This window comes from Falco rusticolus, chromosome 6 (assembly GCF_015220075.1).
Source record: "Falco rusticolus isolate bFalRus1 chromosome 6, bFalRus1.pri, whole genome shotgun sequence".
Taxonomy (NCBI): Eukaryota; Metazoa; Chordata; class Aves; order Falconiformes; family Falconidae; genus Falco; species Falco rusticolus.
The window spans coordinates 24,097,951-24,123,973 of NC_051192.1; the positions used below are offsets into that span (position 1 = coordinate 24,097,951).

The following is a 26,023-nucleotide window of genomic DNA, read 5'->3' on the forward strand; positions in this document are numbered from 1 at the left end:
TTACTCCAGTTGAGTTCACAGTGGCTAAAGACCTTCAGGCACGTTGTTTAACTGCTTCATAACATAGTCCTTCCCTCTAGAAGGTCAACTGTACTATTTACTAACCTCACACAGGATTTTCTGAGACTTATTTTAACTTACTCATGCTTTGTAAAGGCTCCAAGATCCTTTGATGGAAGTGGACAAAACGTTCAAATCACAGTCATTGAAGAGAAGCACGTGAAAGTGAGCTTGCTTCCACAAGCCCAATTAACCGGCTTAGTCTTACAGTGACATCTGTGATTTGGATACTCACTTGGCAAATCGCATTCAAAAAGGGCTGGGATGAATTTGCTTTACAAAGTCTAGCTTTAGAAAACAGGGAGCGGGGAGACACACACAGGACGGGACCAAAAAAGAAAAAGAAAAAAAGAAAGGAAAAAAAAGGGAGTTCTGATAGACTGAAATCAAGCAATGAAAAGGCAAAAGGTCTGACCGCCAACTCCTTCATCTCAGTATTAAGCAACACGAACACGTACAAGGGTAATGTTTTAAGTTGCTGTTCCAGATTTCCAGATTTGTAATCAATCACATCATCTGCTCCAAGCTTTTTCATCAGTGTGCTGGCATCATGAGAACAAACTGCTGTCACATGAGCACCCCAGGCCTTCACTAGCTAAAAAAAAGTATAAAAAACAAAAGAAGTCCGAAGTTTAAAATATAGTGAAACCTTAAGAACAACTTAAAAAGCCAAAGCATCGTCATAGTTATATAATAAATGAGCACCTTTAGTAAGGAGTGGGGAGACAGTGCTCCAACATAGGGTAACTTGTCACACATGCCACTGACAAACAAGGGTTACAATTTATCAACTTTTATGGAGTTTTTGGGGAGGGAGGAGTTGGCGTGGAGGAAGGAGGGTGGGTTTTTAATGCCACTTACAGATATCAGGTCTCAGGATAAATAAGCCTTCAAATAAAATATTCAGTTTGTCATCTAAATCTGCAAGCTAAATGTATACCAAGAGGTACTGTCCAAATTACCCATCTACAAAACTGTCACTAGATCAGCCATTAAATATTTTTAAATACCTGCTCATGAAGTATTTCATATATCTGTCTCACTGTAAATAGCTTAAATATTAATAACAAGAAAAAGGAGGAAGTCATCTTTGATTTATCACAGGAAGAACATGAGGTTATCTCCTACTCCAAAAGCTATACCAAAGTAAAGGATTTTTGCTAGTTATTTATCTTTTCTGTAATATAATTTTTCATTTACAGTAATCTTTATTTACATTTATTCCAGATTAATTAGTTTACTCAGGACTAATCAAGTAGAAATTGCAACTAGTCAGTGCCTGGTCAGCCTTTCATACTGATCTAATTTAGTCACCTGCTTTATCAAGGATCAGGCAAATAGCATACCACTAAAAATTCTCCCCTAAGTCTGTTTAAAACCACTACATTTATGGTCTAGTAACATGAAACACAGTGACACAATCACACAACTTCTATATTTTTTTCATATTCTCAAGAGAAACATGTTTCAGCATGAGACAACACTGATTAGAAACAAAATACCCAAATTAAATGACAGCATGAAAAGAGGATGGTCCACAATTAATGGATCACTCAAAGAGCATGTTGACTCTCCAAAGTTTAGAACTACTGGAGTGAAGACAGACAAAAGGGCAGCAGGGCAAAGACCGTGAGGGAAAATTAATCTAAGCCACTGTGCTTTACATACACTGCACATAAAAGCTTGCTGCCCCTCTTATCATTTGACCACCTACAACCGTCAGGTAATGATACATTCGCTATCAGTTTTTCTACTCATACACCAAGTTCTTTTCATATTTATGCAACAGAGCTGACTGAAAGGATAAGGAAAACAGGCTACACACTTCAAGTTACACCTATCGGAGATTTCCTTCACCCAAACGGTTAAATGCAATCTTTCACCACCTATGCTCACAACTTGTTTCTTTCTAAGTACCTGCTTCCTACTTTAAACTAATACAATGTAATAAATGAAAAGCAATAAGACTGAAAATATTTCACTTCTGGAAATATCAGACAGACCAATCAGTAACTTGCTATTTCACTATTCCTTCCCTCAATCCCCTTCCATTTTTTTCTTTTACATAGAATAATTTGAAGATGAATTCTCAGCATGCTGGTTTATATTACCTGTATAGCGAATGTACCGACTCCTCCTGAAGCTCCTAATATTAATATTCTGTAAGAAAAAATTAAAATGTATTAAATAGTTCTTTAAATAAACTCTACAGTAACTATGTATTCTAATGCTTCCAATACACATCTGACACCCAATTATTTCAAGCAAAAGACCGTATTTATCATTCCATGTTACTTTGAGGTTAACTCTTCAGATAGCCATAATGTGACTTAACATTGCTGATCACGCTTCCTGTCCCAAGAGTGTAATCACAGCACAGCCAAAGAGACTTCCTTGTATGTGCTTTCCACTAATCCAGGCAGTGGAACTGTCAGGCAGTAACCTTTATCACCCAAACCCCTCTGTCCTCATTTCCCCAAACTTAATTGCTTAGTTTGGGACAAAATCAGTTAAGAGACTCCACCTCCCAGACTCCAGTGTCATATCTCTAAAAGAAAAAAATTGGATTCACCAACACTTTACACAAATTGGTGTTATCTAAGAGAAAAAAATAGTTTACCATCACTAGGGAGATTCAGAACTTCAGAATATATGGAACATAATTTTCCCATATTGCATCATATTTATCTAAAAGAAAGATAAAAATGCGATGAAGTAGCCTCACCGTAAACAAGTTCTATTAAATTAACGTATCTGTTTTTTTCTTTAGAAAAAAGGCAGAAGATTTTTTTCTAGTTCACACATCTCAACAAGACCCTGTAAATGCCAGGTTGTGGAAACAAACTGGCACACAAGCAAGAAAGTGAAATACTAGCAAGTGAGAGTTTATTTTAACTGAACACACTATCCTAAATTTCGTAAAAATGATTGCAAGTTTAGTTGTGTGAGAACCTTACTGCTAGCAGCTTAATTGCTATTCAAAATTTTCATCTGGATACTTTACTAAATAACTAAACTTCAGAAAGTAAATTAGTAAGAAAGCCTCACTGCTGAAATTACAAAAAGGGCTTGGACTTTGAACTCATTTGCTAATTCTGGGACAAAAGGAAGATCCAAGATGAAGTCTTGGCATAGGATTGGAGAACATCATGTTTCTCAGAACTTCCATTTGCCAGAAAAATTTCAGTATCTTCAGAAGCTGGTGATGTTCGTGTTTTAAATCTCACTGTGCTGGATGTTGAAGGAAATTGCTTTTAACAGTGCAAAATTATAATACACATTCTGGAACCTCAGTTTAAAAAAGTTCTTTGAAGTAACCTAAGAGACTTGGCTTTGGTCACAGTATCCATTTTAAAATGCTTCCTCTTTGGTAACTGATCAGATTCTATTCCCTCCTTATTTCACTGATCCAAGCCGCAAAATTCAGATTAAGAATGTGAAACCACAATGCCTGCAGCTTTTAAATCTGCCAAAACACACATATCCTCAGAACCATGCTTCTAACAACAGATGCCTGAAGAAACATTCATATTTAGATTTTATTATACTTGAAAAGGCGCAGGGATGCCACACTCAAGATACTAGATTAAGCCCATCTTTATGCTTACAAAGCACAGTCACAACCAAATCCTTTCAAAAAAATCTTGTCAAACCGCCTTTCCAATTTCACTCCTTGCTCAAATGGCATTTATTCCACTACAAATTTTGGAGAAAGCTGTCATTTTAAAATGTACAGTTTTGCTCAGGGATTTAGGTACCATCTCCAGTTCTGGGGAGCTGCTTGGCTAGGACTTTTCCTTTTCTCTTTCAACAAAAGCCCTTGAGATTCTTCAGGTGGAAATATTTTCTAGATTTGATTTGTTCCTATGTTATACATGGGCTATTTTCTACCAAACCTTCTACTTATTGAAACTCTCTCCATACGTTGTGTCTTCAAGTAAGCTTTTCTGTGCAGACACAGTTTGCCTCTGAAGCAGAGATCCATGTGCCACAGCTCAACAGATGAGCATTTTTACAGCACTGAGGACAGCAAGACATGTTGTTTGGCACAACACAAGGAAGTGGGGAAGCGTTTGAAGGTGCAGAACCTGTTAGAACAGTAACGAAGGACCACGTATGGTGGAAAGTGCCAAAGCAGGCAGTTTTATTTGCATTGCCTCGGGAAAACACAGCCAGGAGAAAACATATCAGAGAAACTACTGTTCCACTGCAAAGGTGAGCTCAGGAGAAAACTAACACAAGCGTGTGCACAAGGGAACAAACTAATGAATTATTTGATGTGAACAGAGATCCAAGAGAACCAATTTTCTCAAAAGAACAAAACAAACGTTCATACCGCAGGCTTTTGCTCCTGTCTGACAGAGGCACATAATTCAAGCCAGCATTCACCAAGCCCCATCTGAGGCTCTAGCAGTTCAAATGATCAGTCAGCAGATCTCTCCAGATGAGCATACCATGGGATTTGAGAGTTTAGCCCTTGTCCCTGGGCCCTGCTTCAAACTATGGTGTGGTCAGAAACCAGCAACAGAGGGTCAGGACTTGTTTCAGCTGTGTGTCCACCCCACAAAAGACACAGGGGGTAGGGAGTGGGTGTATAGATCTAGGACTAATATTTTCTCCAGATTATAAACAACTAACAATTTCCAGTGATTCTGCTACATTGTAAATAAAAAATATTACACTTACTGAATGTCTCAATTATATATATATATAAAACTCATTCCATTTGATTATGCCAATGAAAAGTCCTTGAGATTTATTCCTGTATCAAGAAGCATTTACCCTATCAAGAAGCTTTACAACCTACACTCACTTCGTACTTCTCAACAGATAAAATGATGAAATAACACACACACTTTGAAGAAAAATATTTTCTTGGGGTATATCATTCAAATTTTCATTGAAACAATATAAACCAGGAGCGTACATTTCATAGCTTACAGTAACAGAATTCAGCATCTCTCCCCAGCATACTTAAACGTATAAAATATTGACTGCATTTATATAAACCACCTTTACTTAATATTAAACATTTTCAAGAACTCCTCAAATTGTCAGGTTTGGTTTTATCATGTTTTTTGTGAATACAGCAAGCGAGATATTTAACAGCTACTGTTGAACAAGCACAGCCCCTCTTTCTACTGAAACAGGACACGGGCACATATAAGAAGCTCTCCAGGTATTGTCCACAGGGAACTTCAAAACAACAGAGTCATTCTGAACATTTTGGATAACAAGAATATTCACTTTTAGCTTGTGCAAGAATATCAACATAAATAGCGGTATAGGATAAAAGTTATGGAGAAACAACTGGAGCCAGCGAAGCAGGAGACATCACGAACAATGTGAGCACACTTCTGGTAACTTGTAAAAATAAAATCTGTGACAAGTGTGTGCAGATGCAACAGATACTCTTAGCAATTAAACATACACTCAGATGTTGGACTGTTCAGGAGATTTTCTGGTTAGCCCACCCATCCATCTTAAAAGAGGCAAAGAAAACAATACACACTAACCGAAAAATCTCGCTATTTCTAAGATGTCTTAACACTGCAATAAAGTGTCAGTGAAGTAGCTTTCATCAAGGAATACAGCTGCTGTTTCAAAATAAGACATACTCTTGTGTGTATATGCACCCTTTTACATAGCTATTTATATACACCTACAGGAGACAAAAAGATCAACATAAAATCACGTATGTAGGTAACTTCTTACCAAACATTAAATTATTTCAAGAAATTAAGAAACATTACAAAAATTCTTGTATTTTGAAATTATTGCTCTGAGAGAGTAATGTAAAGTTCACAGAATATACCTTTGCACAGCCTCTTCAATGTATTTTACGTATTTTCCTATAAAAAATTTTTCAGGGGAAAAAAGCTACCATCATGTAAGTCATTCTCTGCCGTTTTTACAATTCAAAACTTCTAGATGGGAAACATCATAATTTTACAAGTACATTAATTTTTTTTTTTGCTGACAGAGTAATTAAATATTTATTGGGAACATAAATGTTAAGTGTAAAGACACAATATAAATGCAGTTTGAATTTAACTTTTAACAATCTAAACACTTACCTGAAGATTGGGAAGATACTTTAAACAACACTAGCCTACCAACATGTATCTTCAGGTTAATTCTATTTACACGTGAAAGTTAAGATAATAAAAAAAGTCTAAAACTGAAAAATAAAAAGGCAGGCAATGTATCAAGAATTTTATCACTAGCTGGAAGTTAATTTCAATGACAACTCTTTGAAACTGGTTTAAATTTTGCAATTTCATTTTCTCAAAACATCGTTTCTCTTTAAAACCAACAATTACTTGATATTTTTATGATGGAATTTACCATGATGTATGAACCACCACTCACTCAAATACCTTTCGAAGATGCGGGTGAAGAATTTCAATAAATCTACTGTCCTTTGCAATGTGTTGCATTACAACAGGTACATCCAAGATAAGAGGTCAGGCACCTGGATTCCTACTGTCCAATGGTTACTTTATGACCTAAATTTTTAGTGCAGCATCGTAATTTTAATGATTATTTTTCAATTCCGGTATTCTCACTTTTGCCTTTCTTTCCATTCTGAACACTTTGCTATTTACACAAACATTCAAAGGCCAAAGTAAGTGCAAATTTCAATTATCAGAACAAAAATGGTATCTGCTCCAATCTTTCAATGCATTTTTCCTCTTCTGCCCTCCATCTGCCATTGTCAGATTAACAGGCTGATAAACAAAGCCAATTTTTCTATTTGATTTGGCTGCCGGTCTTGCATGTTTCCCTCTTCTCTTCTGCATTCCTGACCCCATCAAAGTTCTGGCCTACAGGTCAAATGGGACCCAGTCACCTGCTCTTTTTTTTTTTAAAAAAAAGCTGGAAAACCAGTCTGTTCCAAATAGCCCGCACATGCAGGAACTGAATGAACCACACCTCTGTGGTTGAGAGGGCTTTTTGTGAGATGCCAGAATAGCTCAGAGAGGGTATTATATTTGGATACCTGTCCTAGTAGGCAAAAAGGCAAACTCGCTATGAATTCCTAGATACCATCCGTACATTCTTTATATAGTCCCATGCATTAGATATACATTGGGCTACCTCTATATAGTCGCTATATAGAGGAAGCAAGCAGCAAGTGACTAGGTACACTTACTTCAGTTAGGGTCCTCGTCAGAGGCTCCCTCTAAAGAAGCCTCTTTCTCAGCAGTTGTATAGATTGAACCTAATACCTTCAGGCCAGCTGATTTTGTGAATGTCATGGTATAACAGTCCTCATCACTGCTGGACATGTCTTAGAAGCAGGTAGTCAGTATAAAAACGAAACACTTAAGTTTTAGCACAAGAACTATTTACTTACCTTTTCCCACTACAATTACTTTGGTTTAGTCCTCCAACTTGGTTAACTGCAGACCATGCTGTGAGACCTACATATGGCAAGGAGGCAGCTTCTGTGTGACTGAGACACTTTGGCTTGAAAGACACCTGAAAATCAAATCAATCATATCTAAGTCACATGGAAGATCCTATGTGACACTGAAATATTTAGACAAGCTTTACTGAATTGCAGATTGTGTATTCCACATTTTCAATTTTAATTTTAATGACTATTTTAATAACTAGCTGGAGTCTAAAACAATTCAAGCACTAATAAATAAACAGTTACTTAGACATTAAAGAAAACAAATGCCAATCTTTACAATTTTGGTTTTCTGTCCACCACATTTTTTGAATGTTTACCTCGTTTCCACTAGCTACCACAAATTCTGACAGAGTGCCCTGTTTCCACGGAGGAATTGCTGCCCACACCTAAAACCAAACAGAAAACAACTATCAATTTTTGTGACTTTCTGCATGATTGTACCTACACGAAAAGTTTTCTTCATTACAGAAATCTTTTTTTCAATTTGCAGAAGTCTTCACTATGATTTATCAGAAACCAGTTTTAGCTTACTGTTTACGGAAAAAACATCAGAAGACCAAATGGACTGCAGAACTATGTAAATAAACTGTACCATACTGTGTATAAGACATAATTTTTCAATAACCCCAAAATACTTCCATGACAGGAAAGCCCAGACTGGAGGGGATGAGGCAGGGAGAAAATCAGATTTACTGTACTAGAACTGGTAAAATGTGAAAGCTATTGGTAAATGTGAAAGCAGACATCATCATGATTTATGTGGGGACTCACAAAGTGGATGCCACAGTTCCTATCCTAACTAAGTTACACAAGAAAAAAACCCAACTAATCCCTTCCTGTTAGAATTCTATCTTCAGTCAAAAATGAAGCAGCATCTTGAATATGCACTTATAAATAAATACAGTACTCCCTTGCCCCCACTGAAAGGGACAGAAACCTAAAAAAACAGAAGGGAAATTAACTTGTAGAAGGAGGTCTGGAAGAGACCATGTTTTTCAGAGAAAAAAGGTACAGAAGAAAGCATTCTAGGAATTTACTGCCAGATAGGCCTCATTCAGAGTTCAATAATATTAAAAAAAAAAATCTAAAGAGGAAAATGAAAGCTGAACATCTCATAGTACCTTGTAACTATACACTTTAGAAAAAAAAAAAAAAAAAAAAAAAAAAAAAAAAAAGAAGAAATTGGTGATATCACCTCATCTCCGGGTTTGAAATAAGACACATTCAGTCCACATTCCATAACAACACCAGAGACATCTCGACCAAGTGTTAGTGGAAATTCAGTATCCATGCTTTTGAGTTTCAGGGGATCCCGCTTCATATTTAATGCAGTTGCACCATAACCACCTGCAAAACATGAAGCATGACATACCATACTGAGCATTCATTATTAACTGGATAATTCCAATTAGAAGCATTGTGTTTACTTAATATGCCTCACTTCTGTTGTAACTTAAGCATGCAAAAAATCTGCAATATTTCATACTTTTACAGATTTTACAAATAAAGAGCAAATCTTATTCTGGCTTATTTGTCCATGAAATAGCTCTCCATTAGGAAAACATTTTGTATGTGATAACACTGTCAGAAATTCTAAGTCGTCCACTGGAAATGCTGAATATGCTCCATTTTCCAACAGCATCACATGACTACAAATTCAAAAGTCATCCAAGCTTTCAATTTGTCTTTTCAAATAAAGTACTGTAAAAAGCAATGTGAACGTCATTGTAAAACATACTAAGGCACATCTCCCTAGTAATAGCTAAATGCTGCTGTCAGAATTGCCCATCTAGTAACTCTGCGCGGCCTAAAAACAGTCTATGTTCAGGCATGTATGCCTGACAAGTCTGCCTTGGTGCCCTACTATGCTAGAAAGCACTTTAATACTGAGAAGAAACAGACACAAAAGCAGGATGAAAATGTAGTTTCTTCCAAATACTTTTACACTGACTCAAAACAGTAGTTAAAGCCCAGCAGTACAAGTGGGTTGCTCAACAGCAATCCTCAGATAGCAGATGTCCCATAATCAAACCCCAACTATACACCAAGATTTTTTTAAAATCCATTTATTAGAGACCAAAACCACAAATTATGGCTCTGTCAGCAGGCTTCCTGCAGATACCTCTGCATATGCTACTGAATCTGGTTTGACATGCAAGACCACTTCTCCACATGAAATATAAGGTCTTCTACAACTTTTTCTTGTTGTTCCAAACCTTGAAACCAAGGAAAAAAAAATGATTAAAGGTGTCAAATACAAAGAGTTGGTCACTGAAAAATACAGATTTCCTGGACAAGATGACATCAGGTACCCAGATGCCAATTCAGGAAGAAAGGGCACGTCAACTAACAACATGGTTTGGATTAAGTTGCTCGTGTCAACTTTGTGGCAACTTTGACCTTCAGCCCCATCCACCTCAGAGGGAAATCCAGCACCTCTTGGGGGGGTGGGAGGAGGTGGAATGCGACACCTTGGAAGAGCTAGGCTCTTGGTCCAGAGAGTGCCACCACCCAGATGGTGGGGATGGGGTAGAAGGTCAGGAAATACCCCCGCCCCCCACGGCTATACTATTCGCAAAAGGAAGCTGACCTGTGAGCTGCAAGCCTGCGGAGGCCGGCACTTAGTCACTCAGGTTAAAAGCTTAGCCCTGCAACACACATACTCGCCTTCAGAAAGGCAATGGCTTTTGTACCATTCTTCCCTAAGAACCTGAAAAAAATAGTTTCGAGAAGGCGGTTTCCCACAGGGCTCGGGGCAGCAGGTGCTTTGAAGCGGCCCTCTGGACCCTGCCGAGGTGCCCACCGGGGCAGGCCGCTGGCGTCGCCTGTGCCGGGGCGGAGGCCGGGGCCCTGTGGGCGCCTCAGCCCACACACCCCCTGCCATCGCGCCAGGCGAGCCCCGGCCGCTCGGCCTCGGCACTTACTTCTCATGCTAAGGTCGATGGGGTTCAGGCTCGCAGCGTGAACCTTAATGATGACCTCGTTCGGGAAGTTTATGGTGGGGAACACCATGTTCCTGGTGAAGCGCAGCACGTCGTTAGGGCCGTACCGGTCTATGACCCAGGAGGGCATGGCGGAGGGCGCCCGCGGAGAGGCGCGGAGGCCGCGGGACGGCGGCGACCCGACAGCCCCACGCAGCGCCCGCCCGCTCACCGCCCCCCGCGACAGCATGGCCGGGCAGCCGGGCCGGGCCGCGCAGCCGGTGCCCGCGGGAACAGCCCGGGACGCGGCGCTCCCGCTCGCCTCCGCGCTCAGCCCCGGAGGCCCGGCCCGGCCGGCGCTGCCTGCCCTCCGCCCTCGCCCCGCAGGCACCCCCAGCCAATGGCCGGCCGCTTTCTTGGCGGCCCTGCCAATGGTGCCGCTCGGTGTTGCGGCAAGATGGCGGCGCCCAGCCGCGGCGCCGGGAGAGGGGTCGTAGCGGGCCGGCGAGCGTGAGGCGGCGGGAAGCGGGGCGCCATGCTGCGCGCCTCTCTCCGCGAGGTGAGCGGTGCCAGCCGCTGGCGAGCCGCCGCGGCGCGGGCTGGTATGGCGGCCGGGGCGAGCGGGCCCGCCGGGTGTCTGTCTGTCCCTTCTCGTCCCCGCTCCCCGGAGCCCGGGGATAGCGCTTTGTCCCCTCGACGCCCGAAGCGGGCTCTGTCACCTGGCTGCTTTAACAGGGGGGGATGCGCTTGCAGGTTTCGGCAGCGCTGAGGGAAGGACGTGTCAGTCCGACGGAGCTCTGCCGGCGGTGCCTCTCCCTTATCAAAAGCACCAAGTTTCTGAACGCTTATATTACCGTGGCGGAAGAAGCAGCTTTGAAGCAAGCTGAAGAATCAGAGAAAAGATACAGCAGAGGTACGTTTGTAATTAATACGAGTCCCCAAAAAGGCGTCGTGGAGGAACGCTTTGTGTTAGATGAATCCCATTTTCCTTTCCGGGTAGCTGTGTGCTGCCGGGGGGTGAGGGGGTTGAGGCTCCCGTGGGTGCATGCCCATGGCGTGTGCTTGGCACCCAGTAGCATATTCAGGTCAAAAATCAGAGGCAAAAACCTGAACCAAACCAGGTACTGCAGATTAAATACGGTCTGTGCTTCTTGAACGACATCGTGGCTGTGGGTTGTCTCTTCTCTCCCAATTTATTTTGAATTGGTAGCCAGCAGTTCCTAGGATCAGGAAGATGCAGTGGCCTTTTGCAGGCCTGTTGGCTGGGTTAGGCAAACACCTGGTGCAGCCTATCAGGTTTCAATTAAGCAAGCAAATGAAAATAAAACAACATTGTTAATCACAGTTATTAGTTGGTGAACAGAACAGCATTCAGTCCTGTTATCTACAGCATTTAGAGGCTGATTGTCCTCATTTTCCTTTGCTTTCCCAGAAAAGGGAAGTTTTCACCTAACGAGGTATGTTTTTTTTCCTTTCTGGGTGACACTTGCTGTCCTCTGGCAGCTTACGAAAATTGCCACCCAGAGTGTTTGGTTTCCTGACACAGGCCTTTTAATTTAATATTTTGTTTTTTTTTTTTTTTTTGGCTGGATGGTGGATAATCGATCACTTAGGGAAGATTTTCTCTGCTTCAGTAATTTTTTTAGATTGTATCTACTGTGTATGTCAGGTAGGCAGAATTTATGGCTCCCAGCCTAGGGATGGAGTAGATTTAGGCAGCACCTATGGCTGAAATAAGCATTACATGGTCACATTTTGAAAAGGTAAGCACTCCTTTGGGATAGCTAACCTATATGAAAGCAGCTGCCTGTCTTGCAGGCTTACACACGGTTTGCAGAGCTCTGCTTTGCGAGGCCTGGTCTGGTTTGGCAGAATGCTCAATGCTAGTTAGAATGGAAGATGGTTCTTGAAAATGTGACAGACAACCGTCAAATACTAAGTGGATAGCATTCTTGTTTCCAAAAACACCCAAAGGGACAAAAAAAATAAAGTGTAATTGATAAGACTGCACATATATCTTTGTTTTAATCTCTGTTGTCTTTGCAAAAATTCCTAATGCAGGTCAGCCGCTGGGTGTTTTAGATGGAATTCCTATTGCAGTAAAGGACAACTTTAATACAGCTGGCATTGAGACAACATGTGCTTCAAACATGCTAAAAGGTACAGTAGAGCTTTTAAAGTAAAATCAGATCTGATTTTAGAGCTCTTGCTTCTTTCTTCAGAGGGTTTATGGAGTGGAGTTTTCCAGAAATCTAAATATTTTCAAAAAATGAGATGCGAAAATATGTTTGTCTAATTTCTGCCAAGCTCATCCTGGTATTACAGATGCATCTTTTTCTTGTTACAAGCACATTATCTCCTTTATTCATAGTTACATGCTGTTACCAATGTGATGTTTATTATAGCCTATATACTAGAATAGTTGTTCTATAGTTCTCATTTTGCTTCATGTTACTTTTAGTTCTACAGGAGAGCAGTCAGTGCTTGTCTAGCAAAATCCAAATACGGTTTTTTTTCTTTTTCTTTTTTTTTATTTGTTCTGTTGATAATTGTTGACTTAAGTGTTTTTTTCATATGGCTGTAGGAAGAGTAGACATTAACAATTATTTTCTCCGTGTACCTGATAAACAAATATGTTCTATAAGGCTTTTTAAATTTTTTGAGATTTCCTAAGCTCGTTGTTTGTCTTAACACGCCATGAGCATTTACAAGGTGTTAGAAAGTTTTCAGGGTATAAGCAAAAGTAGAAAATATTCCTTGTAACTGTTTTGTTCTGTACAAAGTGAAATTGAAAAGTTTTGTGGAAGATAGCGATAGCTCAAGTAAATTAGCAGACCCATAATCTGATTGTGGTTTTTTTTTTAACAGCAGAAGAAACAAAATATGGCTTTGCCATTTTAAAAAGTGTTACATTACCTGAGATGCTTTTCAGTAAAGCACATTCTTAGACCCATTGTGATTGATTGCACTGTTGTGGCTGAGAGACTTAGGAGTGATGATGTCTTGTTCCTGTTGAGGTTGGGGGTGCAGAAATCCCTGTCAATATTCACAAAAGGAACTGGTTGCTGCCTAGGATCTCATGTGAGTGTCATGGTTCTCAGTCTAGTTTATGTAAGGTCTGAGTGGTCAACGGTGCACATGTTTACTGTAGAATAGCCAGTTACTATTTCAGCCTGTGGTTAACCGTATGCTCCTTTATCTCATGATAAGAGGAGATAATTCAAGATAGTTTAGCACTTCACAGAAAGGAGCTCTTTCTCAATTCTAATTTTAGATAGTTTCTGCCAATTAGCTGAATGCTACCCTTCCGGTAACTTGGGTATGTGAAGTCTTAGCTCCACACTCGAGATATGTATAATCCAGAATTACTGGGTTCTAAGTTGTGGAGAGAAGAAAAAGGCATTGCAAACAAAACAGCATTTGATTGACTTTTGCTAAATTTTGGAAGTTACTCATGTTATTTTGAAGGAAAACTTTGACACTGTGAATGACAACTTTGAAGTGTTCAGAGTAGCTACTTGTAAAAATCAACTGTATCTCACCACTCACTTATAATTGTTGTGATTGTTTTCAGGTTATGTTTCTCCTTACAGTGCTACAGTAGTTCAGAAATTAATGGATCAGGGAGCTGTGCTTTTAGGAAAAACAAACCTAGATGAATTTGCAATGGGGTGAGTGATACTTATTATTTTTAATGTGTGATTGCACATTAAATACACACAATCTGTTCCAATTTACCTGTAATCCTTAACTCGTCTTTTTCTGAGGTTAGGAAATAATGAATACTTACCCATGAAGATCATATAAAGTTGCATTAATTTCTCCCTGAGCATTTATACTGTTGTCTAAATGATACAAATGCTGAGTTTTGCAAAAACTGTGTTCAACTATAGCTGTGTTTGAGGGGGAAGAAGCAGTACAGCCTTTGCAGAAGGCCGAGACGGAGCAGACTTCTTCCAGATCCAGTAGCTTGTTACTAGAATTGGTTACAACACCAGTTAATTGCTGCCTTTTTCTCTCTCCTCACTGGTGGTTTTTGCACTTAGTTAATTATTATCATGCTCCTGATGGCAGTTACCACCTCTGCCGGTCAGCCACTGGACTAATTTGTATGAGTGCTCCCTGACTTGCTGCAAACAGGCTAATGTAAAGTAACACTTTAAATTGCTTAAGCTAATGTTGGTGACGTTTTGTCAGGAGCTTGATAGAAAATACTCTCACAAATTGATTCTTTAGGAAATCAGTGAAGGCAGCCAACCTATAGCAAGGAACAGCACTGGGCAGTTAGGGATAGGCATCTTTGTCACCACAAATGCTGGATCTGGAAAGGAATGTCTGAGACTTTAGTTACCTATGAGGAACAATAAGTGTTGTGTTTTGGTTTTGTTTTTATTTTACCTAAACTGAAGACAGAGGTTTGACTGGGAATTCATGTGGATGGGGTGGAAATACTTTGACTGTATTGTTTTGGGTAAAGTAAATAGTGTGTCAGAGACACTCTTTGAAGGAGGAGCTGGGAAAGAGCTGATTATGCAGTATTACAACTAGTCTAAGCTAATTAAAGTGCAGGATTCTCCTACAAAAGCTTATCCCACTACTGGCCTCTGGTCTGTGTGTTTGCATGGTCTCTTATGCGAGCACCGACGTGGCTGCTCCATGTGCTTGATCAGGGTGTGAATCCAGTAATGATGCCTCAATAAGGTTAGTTTTCAACTGTTGTGTCAACTGCCCACTGATCTTTTGGCTATCATAACACTGCCCCCCTGGAGTCAGGGGGAACATGGGGTGGAGGTTGTGAAGAAGAAGGAAGGTACCCCCCACCCCTGCTTCTGGTGGCATCTGACTGAAACCAGTTTCTGAGAAGTCAGTGTAACAGTCTGAACCAGCAACCTGTGGCCTCGGGAGAGGGCTACAGAGTGAGTAATAGTGTGTTATTTACAGAGAAGTGCTTGTTCCTGCTATTGTGGGGCTTTCCCCCCCACCTTTAGCAGCATGGTTTTCCGCAAGACTGTGGTCATCTTTTGCTTTTTCCAAATGCAGGGTTAGGAAACCAGAAGATGTTTCTTTTGAAGCAGATGTTCGGGTTTACTGTTACATAGCTTAAATGAGGTTTATATTTTTGTGATTATGTTCTTTTCAGTGGAATTAGACACAGAGGAGATAGAAAGAGGTATGAGTTCAGATCCTTTGTGAAGATCTTTTAGACTTTACAGTTCCATGTAACGTTGTTGAAGTTGGCTGCACAAGGATTTATATACAGCAGTCTCTTTAAGCTGAAATTGAATTTGCTATGATGAAGGATGAGGAATTGGATAAAGAAAAAAAACTTGGAGAATGCAGTGTGTCATCTGTCGCTTGTGTCTGTATTTGTCCTGTCTGACTACCTTAGATCTGGGAGTACAGATGGGGTATTTGGACCAGTCAGAAATCCCTGGAGTTATTCAAGACAGTACAAGGAAAAATCTGTTCCAAAATCCGATTCTGAGGACGAAGAGTCTAACTGGGTAATAACAGGAGGGAGCTCAGGAGGCAGTGCGGCTGCTGTGTCATCTTTCACATGTTTTGCGTAAGAGGCTTTAAAAAATTGCTTTTTTATTAAATATCTCCAAATATGTTGAAAGGTTTTAATTTTATAATTTTCTCATAATTTAGTTTGAACCAGGAGGGTTATTTGCACTGGCATGCAAGAATTTATTTCGGCATCCCTAGTTTTTTCGTGGCATATGATGAAGCCAGGATTAATCCACGTAGACAAATTTAGGCTTATTAATTTTGAGTGTTATTCATCATACTGATACAACCACTTTGTGCTGGGTGAATTAAAATGATAATGGCAATAAAGGAATGACAGTTTTATTATTATTCCCACATACTCTCTTAAAATTAACATGGGTTTTGTGACACATCATCTTCCTCAGAAAGTGCATGACACAAATACATGCTGAAAATGTAATTCAGCAAATGAGGAGATCCCTTAATTTGTAACAGTATAATAATCTTTCCTCCCCTCCTTTGTTTTTATAGCAGAGTTATGTAGTAATACATGAGATTTGGGATCTGAAAGCTTTCAAATCCCTGACTTAACAGAAGGATGCACAGATACTACTCGGATACTTACAGACTTGTCTGCTTTAAAAAGTTAGAAGACAGTTTTAGTTTTGGGGGGGGTGTTTGAGTTTTTTTAAAGTGATTTTAAAAAGGCAGATTTATTTTTTTTTACAATAATCATTATCTGCATGAACTAGCAAAATGCTATTTAACAAATCAGTTATCTATATTATCTTCCCATCCAACTGGTAAAAGAAATCTGATCCTTAAAACTTCACACCTTTAATTTTATACAGTTTTTAGAGCTGCATAGTGGAACACATTTTATAGAAGATGATTTCAGTTGTGCTCTTAACTGGAAGGTGTTTAAGAATGCTTTTTAGTTACTGTGTTCTCATTTACCCATTGACTATATTGTAAGTGTCTATTTTATTGTGGAAATATTTTTTGCTAATGTTGATTACAGCTTTTTAAAAAAAATGTCTTTATATACAAGACCCAGTTTATTTTATGATTTTTTTAAATGATACCTCTCTTCATCTCATTGCCCTTTGCTAAGATGTAGTTTACTCAACATTTTAATACTGTTGAAAACGAACTCGATGCAGCCATTCCCAAGGACTGCTGGTCCTTGTCCTGAGCCAGAATGGGCTGATCCTGATAGGGTCTGGCACCTTCTCTTATGTTGCTGGGCATGCTGAACTCTCATTTTGCACTGCTCAGCACTTTGTCAGATCATGGAGGTTTTTTTGTCCAGCTATTTTATTGCTTATAACCTATTGTATATCCACTCTATTAGTTTCTTTCAGGCATCAGGAATGCTGCCAGTCTTTGTCTTTTCACTTTGAAATTTGGATGTACAGAAATGCTACAAAATTGAGGATCTTTTATATCAACACAAAAGCTCTGAAAAAATTCTACTTCAGCAAAGTCAATTGAATTGGTTCAGCCATCTCAGAAACAGATGCCTATGGGAAAAGTCACGTAACCACTTCAATAAAAGTTATACCTCCTCCTGAAGTGTAACTTGTTTTTGGCAAAGATTTAGATGAAAGCTGTTTTATTTTTTAAATGGTGCTTGAACTTAAAATTATTAAAAACTAGAAGAGTGGATTTCATTGCAATACGAATTTCCAATTCCATTACAATTTTTGTAATAGAAATTTCAATTTAGAAAGAACAGGGTTTCACCTGTGAAAGAATAAAAAAAAGTCAAAAAAAAATTTAAAAAATGTCCTAAAATTGCACCTAAGCTGCTGTAAGCTGGGAGTTCTGATGCTATGCTTTGTAGGTTTGGAAGCAGTAAAAACATCCTAGACTTCGAAAAGTGTGCCCTCTTGTTAGGGGCAAGAAGTGTACTGTGTCACTGTTTGATTGTATATTGAAAGATGCTGCTTCATAGCGTATTAGCTGCTGAATGACTATGACAGCGATGTCTGAAAATCATACACTAAATCACATGAGGTGTATCTTTTGGAATCCACAGTACTGGAACAGACCAACAGAGAAGGCAGAAGTAGGTATTTAGGGCCATGTTCAGATGGCTGAAATTCTGCCTGTCTACTTCTGCTTTGTGAAGAGAACTGGGCTTTCCTGATGGCTAGTGCAGAGACACTAAGAAAAGTAAGAGAACAGATAAAAAATAGCAGACATAGGGAGCAGACTGAAATTTAGGCTGTGTGATTATGACTTCTAATCTGGAAGAATTCACGCATTTTTAAATCCGTGCATCTTAAAGCTGTAAATTTTTATTATTTGGATAAGTTCTGAATTACTAATTGATAATCCTTTTGAAACCGTAGAGCCTTAGGGTCAGACACAGGAGGATCTACCCGAAACCCTGCTGCTCATTGTGGTCTAGTAGGTTTAAAGCCAACATATGGACTGATTTCTCGCCATGGTCTCATTCCCCTAGTGAACTCTATGGATGTGCCAGGAATCCTAACCAGATGTGTGGATGATGCAGCAGTTGTGTTAGGTATTACTACTTCATATGTCTTTGTATACAGCATACCTTTGTTTACATTACCTAAAACCAAACTGAATTCTGGCTACCCAGAATACCCAGTGTATATTTTGCTGTTCTTTACATGTCATGTCAAATTTCAGGTTCGCTTGCTGGACATGATCCTAAAGACTCTACCACAATTCAGGACAGCTTTAAGCCGTTTGAACTACCCAATTTGACTGACATCAGCAAGCTCTCGATAGGAATTCCAAAGGTAACATTTAAATTCTGTCAATAATTGTGGACAGGAATGGCAAATAGGATACCTAACAAAAAAATATTTGTGTCTTGCTCACCACCTTGTAGTCTCTTATGATTTAAAACAGTGAAGACAGTACAAAGCAGCTCCTGGAAAAGAGCCGTATGTGCTCTGTTGCCTGTGCAGGCAATTCATAGCAAGCACATGCTAATGCTTCATCTGAAACATTTTGTCATTATTGTGGGAAGCTCTACTGGGAAGTTCCAAGGCAAATGGGGAACTTCAGTTCTTGGTTCCTTCTGTTACTTTTTCATCAGTCACCTGTATAACCTCAAACCAAGTTGCTTTTAGTGCCGTCTCACACAGTGACGTTAGTATTGGTTTGTGCAGTGCTTTGAGATACTTGACTAAATGGCACTGTGTTAACACAAAGCAGAATTTTAAAAGCAGTTGAGTAGCAGAAGGAGCTGTAATTCACAAAGCTCTGATAAGGATTGAAAGACAACTGTAATCTGGCTTCTGATGTATACAATTCAATCATGTTTGTAAGGATACTTGCAATTTAGGCACAACATTTGGGACTTCAGCCTATCTTTAATTTAGTAAATGCTCTGCCTTCAAAGAGACAATGTGAATAACATTTGTTGGTTTGATTCTCAGTATTTGAACCTGTGTTAGAACAGGTATATTAAAAGATTTAATTTGGTAAACAGATGTCCACTGAGCAATTATTCGGGATCTGTGAAATGCAAAAATTGTATGCCTAGAAAATTAATAGCTGCATATTGTTTAGACGTTGATAAAGCTAAAATAGTGGTATTGGTTAATTATTCATATCCTTTGGACAGTTGTTCTCTACTGCTACAGATTATCTTAAACAGATACATGCATATATTAAACATGGGTCATAACTACTCAGGAATTAGACAGTATTATGACCCTGATACTGTGGGTTAGAAGTCAAGCAAGTATCTTCAAAAATAGAAAATTTTAATAGAATATCTTTAACTTAAGCTATGTTCCTGTTTAAGAGCTATCTAAGTCTTGTGCCAACCCCTTGATTGTAGTTCTTCGGTGGGTTGGTTGGTTTGTTTCACTGAGGCAAGCCAGTTGCCACTGGTATGCAGTGGCCCTAATATCTTTTTATCTTTCCTACTCACAGCAGCCCTAGTATTAGGATTTAAACCTGAAGAGTTTCTACCCACAAACTGCAGAGCAGTGCATCACAGTTTCCATGAATAGACAAATAAGTAAATAATTGGGCAATTCCTCCTTGGGAAGAAACTGCTGAAATTCTGTGGGCTGCAATATGTGGGGTGATCCTACTGAGATGAACATAGTATTCTTAAGAAGACTGAATCCTGTTAATTTAATACTGTTTGATTGAATAATATTTCGTAGATGCAAGAAGCTTTAGTAAGTACTTTAAATCATATAGTGGTGAGGTGATAGTTTCAGTGTATTTTTTAGCAAGGAGTATTTGTGTTTTGGTTGCCATTGTAAGTAAATCAGTATGTAAAATCACTCCCTTTTTTGTTTTTCTCTGAGGAATATCATGCACCAGGTCTTTCTAGTGAAATTCTGGCTGTCTGGTCAAAGGCTGCTGACCTCTTTAAGAGTGCAGGTGCTAAAGTAATTGAAGTGAGTCTACCACACACTCGTTACTCAATTGTCTGCTATCATGTGCTGTGCGCAGCAGAAGTGGCATCAAATATGGCCAGGTTTGATGGACTGGAATATGGTAAGGCCTTTGAAAAAACTTTTTTCTCGGACAATAGAGACGTTGCTGGATGCCATTAAAAAGTATTAGTTATAATAGATACGCTCTTCATGGTTGAATGCTTGGTGTTCTTTCTTCAAGATGAATGAAGTAAAAACGCTGTCCATGAAAAATGAGTAAATAAATACATACTGTAATATATTTCACTTCTAGACACAGGAGTGTCTGGGCTTAAAATCTGTTTATATATCTATAATAAAATAGGAATCATATGCTTTGTTGTTCTGGAATGGTAGTATGTCAAACTGAGCAAACAGTGGCTTATTGTATTACTATGTATAACACTACCTTATATTGTAAAATCTTAAGGATTACAAAAAGTATTAATTTCCAAAGTGCTTTTTCTTTTCAGGACACCGTTCTGACATGAACAAGTCCACAGAAAGTATGTATGCTGCAACACGACGAGAAGGCTTTAATGATGTTGTGAGAGGAAGAATTCTGTCAGGAAACTATTTCTTGTTGAAACAGTAAGCAGAACATCTTCAAACTTAAATTTGTCAAGTTAACAATTCTTTAAGCAAATGGTGATTAATTATTCATCGTGACATGAAAAAAATATTCATCCTTACACTAGTAGCTACTTGTATTTATTATTATTGCTTTAGCTATATAATACCTAGTGAACTGCTAGTAATGAATGATAATGTTTTCCGTTAGTCTTACCAGTGAGCCTCCTAAATTAAATAAATAAAACGACATAGTGATTTTTTTTTCCTCCTACCAGGGTATTATTGGCGCCTATTAGTTGAATTAAGGAAAAATCTGTCCTATGGTATGACATTGAAATCATACTGAAGCCATTACTGCTGTAGTTTTCAAAGTTCTGTAGCTGTTAATTCCATTAGAACTGCATAGAAAAACTACTGATGCATTCTAGTGAGGTCTTCTAGAGAAGGACAGAAGATATGGCAATTAAATTAACTTACAGCTCTTTGCCTCAGTATACAGGGAAAGGAAGGCCCTGGCAAAGGTACTGAACTGATGTCTTTACAGAAGACAGGTTTTTATCCAGCTCATGTAGAGAGGCTGGTGCATGGATCAATTTTACCTTTTTTCCCTTATTTTTCAGTCCTTATCCAACAGTCCTAATTTATGGTAGTAAAAGTGCTGGTTTTCTCTGTCTTAATTTGTTCAGATGTTAACAGAAATATTAATTGTGCCATCAGTCTTAATGCAAGTGCACTACAGAAAGAGCTCTGTCTGCTGGAGTATTCGTCAGATGTGACTTCTAGTTGCTTTAGGGGACAGGAATGTTATCAGTCAGTATGAAACAACCAGCTTTTATGGAATGCTGATATTCCTGCCAAGTGTGCTCCTTCTGGTTACAACTGTCCAGATCGGCTTTCCTAAAGCTGCTTTAAAATTCATGTAGTTCACTCTTCTGTAAAGGAATACACAATTGGCTTCCATCAAGATTGAACAGGAGAGTCCTGTTCTTGTCCACAGTAAATTACTTTTGAAGAACAGAACACAGGGTTCAAAAAGCATTCTTAGAATAAATAGTAAAGCCATCTGTGTCTCCTGCAAATGTTGCATTTTACAGATTATTTTTATCTTGCTTTTGTAATCTGTAAAATAACTAGATGGTTGTTCAGGAAGTTGTGTTTAATATCTTTATGAATGATCTGGAAAAGAGGATCAAGTGCACCCTCAGTAGGTTTGCAGACAGCACCGAGTTGAGCGGGATGTTGATCTGCTGAGGGCAGGAAGGCTCTGCAGAGGGAGCTGGGCAGGCTGGACCGATGGGCCCAGGCCAGTTGCATGAGGTTCAACCAGGCTCAGTGCCGGGTCCTGCCCTTGGGTCACACCAGCCCCACGCAGCGCTACAGGCTGGGGGAAGGGTGGCTGGAAAGGGCCTGGGGGAAAGGGCCTGGGGGTGCTGGTCAGCAGCCAGCTGAACGTGAGCCAGCAGTGTGCCCAGGTGGCCAAGGAGGCCACCAGCATCCCGGCTTGTATCTGAGACAGCGTGGCCAGCAGGACTGGGGCAGTGACCATCCCCCTGTACTGGGCACTGGTGAGGCCGGACCTCGAATCCTGTGTTCAGTTTTGGGCCCCTCGCTGCAAGAGGGACGTGGAGGTGCTGGAGCGTGTCCAGAGACGGGCAACGGGGCTGGGGAAGGGTCTAGAGAGAAAGTCTTATGAGGAGCAGCTGAGGGAACTGGGGTTGTTTAGCTGGGAGAAAAGGAGGCTCAGGGGGATCTTAGCACTCTATACAACTGCCTGAAAGGAGGCTGTAGGAGGTTGGGTGTTGGTCTCTTCTGCCAAGTAACAAGAGGAATGGCCTCAAGTTGTGCCAGGGGAGGTTTAGATTGGATATTAGGAAAAAATTCTGCACTGAAAGGGTTGTCAAGCACTGGAACAGGCTGCGCCGGGCAGTTGTTGAGTCACCGTCCCTGGAGGCATTTAAAAGACATGTAGATGTGGTGCTTAGGGACTTTCTAAAGTTAACAGTTAGAATGATTTCAGAAACTATTGTAGAAAAAGGGCAAATTCATGATATGACGACTTAACTTGAATCTGCTGTCTATTAATTGTAACTATTTTCACTGCAGTTTTTCAGAAACAAAACTTTAGATTGCTCTAACAAAGTGGCTTTTGGGCAGTTTTAATCTACATTTTATCTACAAACACTCTGGCATGTAGCATAGCTGTGGTTTTAGGTGGCAATTACTTTTGAAACTGAACTTCTCTGAATTTAAGGATTCCACTTTTACCAGTTCTGCATATGAAGTTAAAAGGAACAATAGACATAAAGCTGACTAATTTGTTTCTGCTTCCCAGTTGTGTAAAGACAGTTTAGAAATCCATAGACCACATGTTTACATGAGGAAAAAAAAGTTAAAGAAAGATAAAGTCTTTATAGTATTCTACAGAGAAGTATGCTACAAACACATGGATAGCTTTAAGTCCATTTGGAGCCCTGTAGATGGTGGGACTTTTTCACGTGCTGTAAGTATCTTGCTGGATTGAATCCTAAATGATTAATGCCTATTTTCCAGGCCTCCTGAGTTCTGTATTGTTTCTAGGCTTTGCTGTGCTGCCCAGCAGTGAAATTCAATACACAGTTTCAGAATGGTCATAAAATTGTTGTTTTGATTTTTTAGTTAATCATTGTAAACTAGGATTTTGTTTTCCCTTCACCTTTCTCCAGCAGTGTGCCCTCATTTCTTCCTTCTCCAACAGCTTCATTGCTGTGAGAGCATAAACACCATGCTTGATGACTAAGCTTCTGGTTTATCAAAAACTCAAGTACCAGTGTTAGGCTTTTAACCAAAGGGAATACTGGGCTTGTCTTTTCTACAGTAACTAGAGAAATTAAGTTCTGTGGTTTTGGAATTAAATGTCAGGCCCTCATGTCCATATTTCTTTCTAGGAACTATGAGAATTATTTTATTAAAGCACAGAAAGTCAGACGTCTCATTGCCAATGACTTTGTGAAGGTTTTCAGGAGCGGTGTTGATATTTTACTCACTCCTACCACTCTGAGTGATGCAGTACCATACATGGAATTCATCAAAGAAGACAACAGAACCCGCAGCGCACAAGATGACATCCTAACACAGGCTGCAAACATGGCTGGTGAGTAGGGACAGGAATTCATCTATGTTTTCCCCTGCCTAGTCATTTTTAATGTCAATTCCCTTCAGCTATTTAACCTCTTCTTTAAAATCAAGATATTTCACCCCTGTGTTGTAAGTCTCACAGTAATAGCCAGGTATAAGGATAGTTTATTTATTAAATTCTTTAGAATGTAAGACTAGATTTTAAAGTGGGGCACATTGGAACTGAGTGCGGACTGCAGGTAAGATGAATCTGCTCAAGTTCCAGAGACCAGAGTAATTTTTCTAAGGAGAGCTGATTATCTATTCAGAGGACGCTGGCTCCTTAAATCACTCTGATTTCTTGTGATCAGCTAGCAGTATCCTTAGTTCATTGACTCAAGTTATTTAACTAGTCTTTTTTCCTCTACAGAATTTATTTTCTGGTTCTCTTAGAATTGCTACAGAAATTACTCCAACTGGATTTGTTTAATGTATTATCTTTGCATTTGTATCTTCCTTTCAGGACTGCCAGCCATAAATGTTCCTACAGCTCTTTCAGAAAGGGGCTTGCCAGTTGGGCTTCAGTTCATTGGACGTTCATTCCAGGAGAAGCAGCTTCTCACTGTAGCCAGATGGTTTGAAAAACAAGTAAAATTCCCAATGATCCAGCTAGAAGTAGTAAAGAGGCACGACCACGATGTTGTTCAGCATCAGAAATCTGCTTCTTTTTCATAACGTGAGACTTGCTAGTCAGCTAAAGCAAGAAACCTATGGGGTTGGTCTAAAAATATTCCTGCTGTTAACTCTCTTTTGCAGAAATAATCCATTTTAGGATGGAATCATGACAGCTTGTTACTGTGTAATTAAGGCAAAGTGAATCATTAACTAAACATGTCTGTGTTATTAAGAACCATTTTTAACCGACATTAAAAACAGCAAGTTGAAATTGTATATCTTATGCCTGTGGAGCTGCTTTTTTTTTCCATTCCCAGAGGGTGTGTAAGGTATCTGGCCCATTAAACAACTAACCTGAACTTTTGTGTGAAAATTGCATAGTTGCCAAAGGGCTTGGTTTCCTTCTGGAGCGTAGACTTTTGTAATGGAAACAACCAGACAAGCTCTAATGGAACAAAGGTATCAAGGATCTGTTCACCAACAGGTATATACAAAAGGAAACAAGGGAATAACTGTATAGATAATTAATTTTTAAAATAAGTAAATCCCTACTTCTAGCAAACTCATGCAGAAGTTGAAATAACCTTCAGGTTTACACATCGTGCAGATTATTCTGGTTACATCCGTTGTAAGAATGATGATGTCTAGTAGTCCTTGAGTAGTTACTTTCTTCTTCCTCTAATCATGTCACTGTGCGCATCCTGTCTTGCATCAGCTTGCTGACCAGAGCTGTCAGTGAGGTTATCCATGTTGGAATACCTGCTCTCTGATGTGCAGTCACATCCACCGCTTACTGTTTCTAAAAGTAAAGGTCTGTGTCTTTTGCCTAGAGTTTGTGATAAAATTCGGACTGTGGAGAGTATTCCTGGAGACACATGAAAGGCCTTAGAGTGTTACAGAAGAGAACAAGCAGAGAATTGTTCCTTCCCTTGGAAATTAATTCTGGACTGACTTCTGTCCCACAGGAAAATCCCTGCTTGTGCATGGCAATCTTTCTCTTAAAACTTCCCCTGATGTTAAGAGAAATCTGATGGAAAAAGTGGAGCGAGGCAGATTCTCATTTTGTTTCCCAAGCAGCTAGGGAAGGGGAACTGTTAGTATACCTGCACTACTTTCGTTAAAAGCAGGGCTCTGATTGCAGTGTCCAGCATCCTCTAAACAAGCATTCAGATGAGAAGAGCAATTGACTGTTCTGACACGGGTCCTTCACAGTTTCTTCTTTTGGTAGATTTCTGAGCATAGAATAACTATGCAGTGAAATACACAGTAGAGAAGATACAAACCAAGCAAGCAGACATCCATTCTGCACAGCATTTACAACTTCTGTGTTAGTAGTTGAGACCTATCTTTGAACTGAAGGTTGT

At 39.6% G+C, this 26,023-nt stretch overlaps 2 protein-coding genes across 6 annotated transcripts in view; one reads left to right on the forward strand and one right to left on the reverse strand.

Annotated features, from left to right (window-relative positions):
• The window catches only part of RTN4IP1 (reticulon 4 interacting protein 1), a 24,737-nt gene extending 13,778 nt beyond the window's left edge, over window positions 1–10,959 (reverse strand). The window contains exons 1-6 of one of the 4 annotated variants that reach the window (XM_037392667.1): window positions 10,408–10,959; window positions 8,679–8,830; window positions 7,801–7,869; window positions 7,421–7,545; window positions 2,172–2,220; window positions 519–655 (exon numbers count right to left, since the gene is read on the reverse strand). In XM_037392667.1, coding sequence (XP_037248564.1) covers window positions 519–655; window positions 2,172–2,220; window positions 7,421–7,545; window positions 7,801–7,869; window positions 8,679–8,830; window positions 10,408–10,654 — 779 coding nt within the window. In that variant the 5' untranslated portion in view covers window positions 10,655–10,959. Of the gene's footprint in view, window positions 1–518; window positions 656–2,171; window positions 2,221–7,420; window positions 7,546–7,800; window positions 7,870–8,678; window positions 8,831–9,605; window positions 9,625–10,407 lie in introns of those variants that run through there. The other 3 variants (XM_037392666.1, XM_037392664.1, XM_037392665.1) reach the window with 3 other exon arrangements.
• Window positions 10,847–24,935, forward strand: QRSL1 (glutaminyl-tRNA amidotransferase subunit QRSL1). 2 transcript variants are annotated; one of them, XM_037392662.1, is made up of 11 exons: window positions 10,847–10,963; window positions 11,158–11,317; window positions 12,466–12,564; window positions 13,979–14,075; window positions 15,794–15,970; window positions 18,255–18,430; window positions 18,562–18,674; window positions 20,208–20,400; window positions 20,792–20,909; window positions 23,816–24,021; window positions 24,508–24,935. In XM_037392662.1, exons 1-11 carry the CDS (start codon window positions 10,940–10,942, stop codon window positions 24,717–24,719), a joined length of 1,575 nt encoding a protein of 524 aa, XP_037248559.1. In that variant the 5' UTR covers window positions 10,847–10,939; the 3' UTR covers window positions 24,720–24,935. The 2 variants fall into 2 exon arrangements, with proteins under 2 accessions (XP_037248559.1, XP_037248560.1); XM_037392663.1 differs by lacking the exon at window positions 15,794–15,970.
• Window positions 24,936–26,023: the final 1,088 nt, after the last annotated feature.